Source organism: Vanellus vanellus, assembly GCF_965231255.1.
Source record: "Vanellus vanellus genome assembly, contig: HAP1_SCAFFOLD_33, whole genome shotgun sequence".
NCBI classification, from domain to species: Eukaryota; Metazoa; Chordata; class Aves; order Charadriiformes; family Charadriidae; genus Vanellus; species Vanellus vanellus.
Genome location: NW_028128339.1, coordinates 2,649,736 through 2,658,105, shown reverse-complemented (window position 1 = coordinate 2,658,105; position 8,370 = coordinate 2,649,736). Strand labels below are relative to the sequence as shown.

General features: G+C 54.6%; 1 protein-coding gene across 1 annotated transcript; it reads left to right on the top strand.

Annotated features, from left to right (window-relative positions):
• Positions 1 to 329: 329 nt before the first annotated feature.
• LOC309684590 (acrosin-like) lies at positions 330 to 7,979 on the top strand (the record flags this gene model as incomplete). The annotated part of the gene is made up of 5 exons (XM_082500476.1): positions 330 to 508; positions 847 to 1,112; positions 1,379 to 1,524; positions 1,998 to 2,195; positions 7,914 to 7,979. The coding sequence occupies 5 exons, from the start codon at positions 330 to 332 to the stop codon at positions 7,977 to 7,979; spliced, it is 855 nt and encodes a 284-aa protein (XP_082356602.1).
• Between the last annotated feature and the right edge of the window lie 391 nt (positions 7,980 to 8,370).

Here is an 8,370-nt window from a genome sequence, read left to right as displayed (position 1 = left end):
AGTGGCCCCAGGCTCTGGGGGGGAGCTTGGGCAACCCTGATGGGGCTCACTGGAGGGAGCCCGCTTGTCCCCCGTGGCCACAGCTTCCCCAACCCCGCCTGGGAGCCTCAGATCCTGGCCAGCACCCCGGCTGCTGGCACAGCTCCTCTGCGGGGCTCAGGCAGAAACAGGGGCGCACGCACGCCCGCCCCAGGGGGTTCCCTGGCCCTGCTGTCCGTGCAGCGCCTTGTGGGGAGGGAAGAGGGCTGACCTTCAGCCTGAACCGCAGCACGCGTGGAGCAGGACAGTCATGAGTTTCTGGTTACAGAGGGACCTGCGGGCTCCGGCCCATGGCTTACCAGTACGGCATGTCGCGCGTGGTGGGTGGCACCGATGCCCGTCCAGGAGCCTGGCCCTGGATCGTCAGCATCCAGGACCCCTGGGAAGCAGGCACGGGGCACATCTGCGGAGGGTCCCTCATCAGCCCACAGTGGGTCCTCACGGCGGCACACTGCTTCATCGAGGCCAGGTAAGGAGGGCCAGGGAACGGGGCTGTCCCCACCACCCTCGCGGGTGCCTTGCGTGCAACACCGCCTGCTACTCCCATCCCCGTTCCTGCCAGTACGCCCAGTGCCTGGGCACTGCCGAGCCCAGCCCAGAGACTGCTCAGGAGAAGGCTGGGCTCGGGCCACTGCTTCCTAGCAGCCTCCAGCGCCACATGGCTCGTGCCTAAGGCATGCCAGGGCGGTGGCAGCCTGCGTGGCACTGCTCTCCTCTCTGCCTTGGGAAGCAGAAGGCAGGGAACGGCGGGGCTGCTGCAGCGCGTGGCTCCGCTCCCTCTGACCCCCCTCTCCATCTGCCTTCCAGGAACATCAGCATGTGGCGCGTGGTGATCGGGGCCACCCAGTTGACTCGGCTGGGCCCCGAGGCCCAAGTGCGCCATATTAAGCGGCTGCTGGTTCACGAGCACTACAGGAATATCACGCAGAGGAACGACATCGCCCTGCTGGAGCTGGACCAGCCGGTCCAGTGCAACTCCTACACCCAGCTTGCCTGTGTGCCCGACGCCTCACTTAGAGTGTCAGAGCTGCACACCTGCTACGTCAGCGGTTGGGGTGCCACCACTGCAAGATGTGAGTTCCCCCAAAGTGCTGGTGTCCTGAGTGCAAGCTCGGCACACTGGGGAGAGGGGTTGGGCTTCCCGAGAGCAGAGGCGAAAGCCGGAGTGAGGCTGCGGGGACGTATGCCTCTGGGGAGAATGGGCTGACCCACCGCCCAAAGCCAGACAGAGGGGAAACACGGGCACAGTGCCTTCAGGACGCAAAGCCAAGCCCTAGGGAAGGGGTTCACCCAGGCAGGGGGGGAGCTGCTGGGGCTTCATTGCTTTCTGTGCTCACAGCTGCAGGGTCAACGGATGTCCTGCAGGAGGCCAAGGTCCAGCTCATTGATGTCAACCTCTGCAACAGCAGCGGGTGGTACAGAGGGGCCATCCACAGCCACAACCTGTGTGCTGGCTATCCGCAGGGTGGCATCGACACCTGCCAGGTAGGACGTGCTGCAAGTCAAGCCCCGGCAGCACCGGCAGCCCTCTCGCAACGCCCAAACATCGCCCGGCGCGTGCTTGGCCTGGCAAGTCACCCTGCCACCGCTGGGTCTCCACCGCTGCTGGGGCTCACCTCCCCTTCCCCAGCTGCAGGTCCTTGCCCAGTGCCCGCCTTGTCCCAGAGCCCGGGGACGCTGCCCAGAAAGCCCATCCCATGCTCCCGGCAGCCCATAGGTCCAGATCCCAAAGCATCCCCCTTCCACACAGCCGGGAGCACTGTGCAGAGATGAGAGAGCGCCCGACCTTACAGGCCCTCCACCCTCTCCCAGATGAGGCTCTGTAGGCTCCAGCGCCGGAGCAGCGCCGTTGTGTGCAGTGAGCAGAGCTCTGGCAGGTGCTGGGAGAGAGAAGGAGCCGGCCAGAGCGCTGACAGCGGCCACCCACCACCACCTCAACCCTCTCTCCTCCCCTGCAGGGTGACAGCGGTGGTCCTCTGGTGTGCAAAGACAACAACGCGGACTACTTCTGGCTTGTTGGGGTGACCAGCTGGGGGAGAGGCTGTGCCAGAGCCAAACGGCCCGGAGTCTACACCTCCACCCAGCACTTCTATGACTGGATCCTGGTCCAGATGGGACTGCGCCCAGCACCATCGGCTACTACAACACCACAGCCAGTCTTTACTTCAACCCCCCATCAGAGGCCAAGGCCAATACCCACACAGTCGAGCGGGTTTACACCATGTCCATTTCCACTCCAGAAGCTAGTGGAATTTTTTAAGCTGCTGCAGGAGCTGCTGCAGGTCCTAAGGGGTAAAAAGGCTTGAGCAGTGTGACAAAGAGGCTCCAGAGCAGGCTGCCCTGTTCCACGACCATTTCCTTCCGGGGCAATGCCTGCTGAGCCAAAGGCAGCCTCAGTGCCAAGGCCTGCTCTGTCCTGCCCGCGCTCCTCTGAGCGCAGAAGGGCTGATGTTGACTCGGTTGTAGAAATAAAGTTCCTGATTTTCACAGCTGAGCGTGCTTGAGTCCAATTCAGTCTCCGGTGCAAGGCAAGGACTTGCATGCCCGGCGCCTGCCAATGAGGCCGCAGGCAGACAGCAGGGCACGAAGGGAGAGTGACTCCCAAGGGCTGAAACGGTGCCTGGTCAGAGAGGAGGGTGCTCAGAGCCACCATGGGGTGGAGAAGACTGGCACATGGGAGACAGGAAACAGTGATGTGACCTGCAGACAACTTTGGGGGTATGCATTAAGGCACACAGCTGGAGATTAGGGCCCAGCGTAAGCCGTAGCTAATTGAACAGACGGTGTGAAGCTCCTGAGCGTGACAAGAGAAATTGCTGACCACAGCAAAGAGTGAGAAGCCAACAGGGCTCTCAGTCCCAGAAGGAAGAGCCGGATTTCAGGGGTAGTTAACGGGGGATTGATCCCCCCTTGTCTCCATTTTCCCTGCTTGAACATCCCCCTCATCTTCCTTGACTCCTCCCTTTCTCCTCCCTTGTCTCTCCTCCCAAACAAGGGACCCACCCCAGGTCACTTCCTCCCTCTCCTCCCAGGTTTGCTCCATTGGTGAAGAGATTTGGTGTTTCAGGTGCTGGTAGCTCGGTCACCTGGGACCGCCATGGCATTACTGATGCGGCTTCCTGGGCACTGCTGTCCCTGCTAGATGCCTCTGCCCACACGGACCCCAACCATTCCTCCAGTTGTCTGTGCAGTGTGGCCACTCTCATTGTTCCTCCTCGACCACCTGCCAAACGTGGTGCTGGAATAGCAGAGTACCCACGGAAGACAAGCTGCCTTCTCTAAGGCTTCCTTCTGTCTACTCTACGCAGATATGGGGCACCACCTTCAGGTCACATTTCAGAAAACAAAGCAGCCTTGAGTGAGTCCAGTTTGGGGCCCGGTTCTGGCGCCTGTGAAGCCATGCGACTCCTCGAGGAGGGCCTCGAGAGCAGCTCTCCCACTTTCAGAGCCAGCCTGCCCTGCCATCTCGGGGACCAGGTTGCGCACTCAGCTGTGTGCCTTCCGTCCGGCCACACAAGGCAGGGTGGCAGCAGGAGGCTCCCACACCGTGCATGAGCTTTGAGGCTGCCATTCTTCAAGCCACTGCTCTCTGCGCTCCAGGGACTCAGCCCTGCTCAGCAAATACAACGCACGTGGCCGGCTCCTGCTTTTCTCCCAGGACTGCCCCGCACTCCAGCACGGGCGCAAGGCTCCACCATACAGCTGTAGAAGGCAGACCGATGAGTCCTGGTTTGGGCTGGACAAGGGTCAATTTCTTTTTCTAGGGATGCTGTGACAGGAATGCCAATAATAGCTATTGGGTTTAGTTGTTGTTAAGCGATGTTTACATAATTCAAGGACTTTTTTTTAGCTTCCCATAGAAGAACAGACAGAGCGATGGAATGGCCAATGAAATACTCCACACCATAGATGACATGCCCAGTATATAAATGGGGGTTAGCCAGGGGGTGGGAACCCGCCATCACTGCTCGGGACGATGCCAGCTTCTGGGCAGTGCGAGTGCCTGGTGTTCTTCTTGTTCTTGTGTTATTTTGCTTTCTCTGATATTGTTCTATTCAAGTGTCTTTGTCTCAACCCAGGAGATTTTTTTCCTTTGCCCTCCTTTTCTCCCTCTTGTCCCTTGCGGGGGGAAGAGGGGGTAAGCGAGCGGCTGCGTGGTGGGGGTTAAGCCATGACAAGGGTTTACCCAAGCCATGGAGAATGGCCCGTGGGGCTGAGAGCGGGAGCATCCTTCTCTGTCTAGAGCTTACCGTTGCGTGTCTTTGGCCATGCAAAGCAGGTGCCACAACTGCCCTTGTCAGTGTTGTCCCAGAGCAGCACTCTAACTCAGCGACAGCAAGGACAGAAAGCCTGCCGGAGGGTGCTGCTGTGGCTGACATAGCCCGTGTGGACTGTGCTGCACCTGCCTTTCACCGTGCTTTGTGCGGGAAGGTTGGCACCGCTTGGGTACGCCTGGCTTATTTGGCTTGCGCATCACCGCTTGCCTGCTGCGGCTGTAGCCAGATGGGCCCCTCAACACCCACAAAGGTGCATGCTGCCTGTAGCAGTTCTGTTCTGTTCTCTGGTGTATGTGTTTTGGGAAGGCCCTGGTGGCAAAGGGCTGCAGAGAGCGGGGTGGCAGTGAACTTCCCCAAGAGGCCGCGATGCCACACGGGGTTTTTTGCTGCCAGCTGTCAGCAGGCAGCGCTCACAGCCAGGCGCTGCTGCCTGCCGCGGGGCCTGCACAGCCTCGTCCCGCAGGCAGAGCGTTCAGCGGGGGTCTGTCGGGGGTGTCCCATGCCGGCTTCTGCCTCCCCTCCTGCCGGGAACCCCCCATGGTGCCCCACCTTCTGCCAAGAGGCCACCGGGCCCGGTGCCCGGAACCAGCGACTTTACCTGGTAGTAGCGAACCCATACACCTTGCTGACTGTATTAACACCTGAGCTAACTTGGTTTACTGTTTTAGATCTGAAGGATGCCTTCTTTTGCCTCCCTCTCCGTAAAGTCAGCCAGAAATAATTGCATTTGAATGGGAAAATTCTAAAAGTGGACAGAGAACTCAGCTTACCTGGACGGTGTTACTACAACGGTTCAAAAACAGCCCCACTATATTTGCTAACCTACTTGCAAAAGATCTCGAGTCCTGGGAAGCCCCACCTCCTGAAGAAGGGAAACTTACAATATGTGGATGATATCTTGATTGCCACCAAGACAGAGGATGCTGGTACGACCTGGATGCTGAGTCTGCTGAATTTTTTGAGGGCTCCAGGGATACCGGGTATCCCAAAGAAGGCTCAAATAGTGCAGCGCAAGGTGATTTACCCAGGTTATGAAATCAGTGCTGGACAGAGGACTTTGGGACAGGCCTGAAAAGAGACAATAGGCCAAACTCCAAGACTGCAAACAGTGAAAGAGTTATGAACTTTTCTAGGGATGACTGGGTGGTGTCGGCTGTGGATTTATAATTATGGGTTGCTTGTCAAGACACTAACAACTACCGAACAGAAACCCTTTAAATGGACTAAAGAGACCATACAGGCCTTCGAGTCGCTGAAGAAGGCCTCGATGTCAGCTCCAGCCTTGGGACTCCCAGACGTGAGTAAGCCATTTTGCCTTTCTCTCACGAAAAACAGGGAATTGCCCTAGGAATTGGCACAAGATCTAGGCCCGTATCGGCGAGCAGTTGCCTGTTTTTCCAAGCAACTAGATACAACTGTGAAGGGCTGGCCTGGATGCTTGCGAGCAGTCGCGGCCATAATACTAAACATCCAGGAAGCCCGAAAATTCACCCTGGGCCAGAAAATGACTGTGTTAGTGTCCCATACAACATCTGCAGTACTGGAAGCGAAAGGTGGACACTGGCTTTCTCCACAGAAGTTCTTGAAATATTAGGCTATAATGGTAGAACAAGATGATGTGGAAATTGTAGTCCCTAACATTGTCAATCCAGCTTCTTTCCTCAGTGGGAATACGGGAGAACCAGTGCATCATGACTGTCTGGAGACCATCAAAGCAACATATTCGAGCCGTTCGTACCTGAAAGACAGTCCTATGTAAAACACGGAAAACTGGTTCACAGATGGGAGCAGCTATGTCCTAAGTGGTAAAAGGTATGCCGGATATGCCATCACTACCAGTCAAGAAATAATAGAGTCAGGGCCTTTGCCCATGAATATCTCTGCACAGAAGGCCGAAATAATTGCTCTGACCCGTGCCTTGGAATTGGCCCAAGGGAAAGCTGTGAATATCTATACAGACTCGAGATATGCCTTTGGAGTCGTGCATGCGCATGGAGCTATCTGGAAGGAGAGAGGATTACTGAATTCACAGGGCAAGAACATCAAGCATGCAGAGGAGATCCTAAAACTGTTGGAGGCAGTCCAACTCCCTAAAAAGTGGCGATCATGCACATTAAGGTGCACCAGAAAGTAAACTCGGAGTTGGGAAGAGGACATGAGCTGGCGGACAGAGAGGCAAAACTGATAGCCAAAATAAAGGTAAAACCAGAAGGGGCTCTGGTCCCTGACAGGCAAATCTCCCTAGAAGGTAAGCCAGAATATACCAAGGAGGATCAGAAGCTTATCACGGATTTAGAAGGGTCATATAATAAAGGGGGATGGGCTCTCACCCCACAAGGGAAACTAATCATTCCCTCCTATGTAACATGGTCTCTGGTAAAAGAAGCACACAGAAAAAGGCATTGGGGGGCAGAGGCCTTATATAAACACCTAATTAGAGATATCATAGCTAGAAATTTATACACCACTGTAAGACAAGTGACTCAGCAGCGTGATTTGTGCCTCCAGACTAACCCTAAGAATACCCCAAACCAGAAATAGGCCAAATCGGGAGAGGCAACAGGCCTGGGTGTCGTTGTTGGGACGGACACAACACTGAACATCAAGTTGCAGCAATCCAATTTCTTCATTTAACAAGCAGTGCTTTTTTATAGTCTTTTACCCGGGTGCTTATCTATGCATATATTCAGCATTCTACTTTTGCCCGATACGCTCTCACATCACACGCTGTTCATGCTCTGGTCAGAGCCAGGATGTTTGCCAACCCTTATCCTTTTACTCAGCTCTTCTCAGGACTCCCCAGTCTCTTCAAGGGTACACGGATATCTGCTCAAGGTCAATGTTAAACTCGCATTCTGATCCCTCGCACCAGCCGAGGTTTCCCACAATTCCCCCTTTTTGTATTTGTGCTACAAATGCCGCCCCCATCACCCGCTGCAGGGCCCTTTGCAGTAGGGAGATGAGACATGGCACCATCATTAGCACAACTACAACTATCATCAATATTATTAATCCTGCTTTGACCTTTGAAACCAGCCATCCCGAGAGTCCCCAGTTTTGCAAAAGGTGATCAAAAGAGAAGAACCCATCCTCTTCCTTTAACTTTTTTGTTCATTCCATTAACTCTTGTATGCGTGCATGAATGGATTGAGAATGGTCTGATAAGTTCATGCAGCACATTCCATCAAAATCTTGACAACCATGACCTTGAGCCAGCAACAGGAAATCTATTGCAGCTCGATTCTGCAGTGTGGCATGTCTGACTGAGTCTACATCTAGTAGTAAACTACTTAAAGCTGAAGATGTAGCATTAGATTGCTTACCCAGCGAACACCCAAGCTTGTTAAGCGTAGCACACTCTAGCTGATGCCACTCCAGGGGCTAAAAAGGATGCTGCGATTATTAGGTCTCACAGCAGCACTTTTGCTCCGGGACCCACCCGTTCCTGGGTCACAAGCAACCAAAGTGCCGAAGAAGGGGTGGCATCGCAGCAGGAGTATCATCAGCAAGCTGCAAAAGGTTTAATACACATACAGCTTTAGTTAATCGTGCTTCAGGGGTTTTCCCTATCATTCCCCCTTTTTGTTTTTGTAAAAGGCATTTCAGAGTTCCGTGTGCACGCTCAACAACTCTGACCTGTGGGTGAGTGGGGGATGCCTGTGACATGTGTCACACCCCAGAGTTGTAAAAAACAAGCTACCTTTTGCGATACATAAGCAGGACCGTTATCAGTTTTGATCTGTTGTGGGACACCTAAAACAGAAAATGCACGCTGCCAGTGGCGTAAGACATCTCGAGCTGATTCTCCAGTGTGAGCAGTGGCTACGAGGGCAGAAGAAAAGGTATCCATTGATACATGTATATACTTCAAACAGCCGAATTCAGTAATATGTGTGACATCAGTTTGCCAAAGCTGTAAAGCGCGTAATCCTCGTGGATTGGTGCCATAATATACAGGTACATGTTCATCTTGACAATCGGGGCAGGCCGCAATAATATTGCGGGCTTCAGTATTACTAAGATTAAACTGACGTTTCAAAGCACGATATCCCTG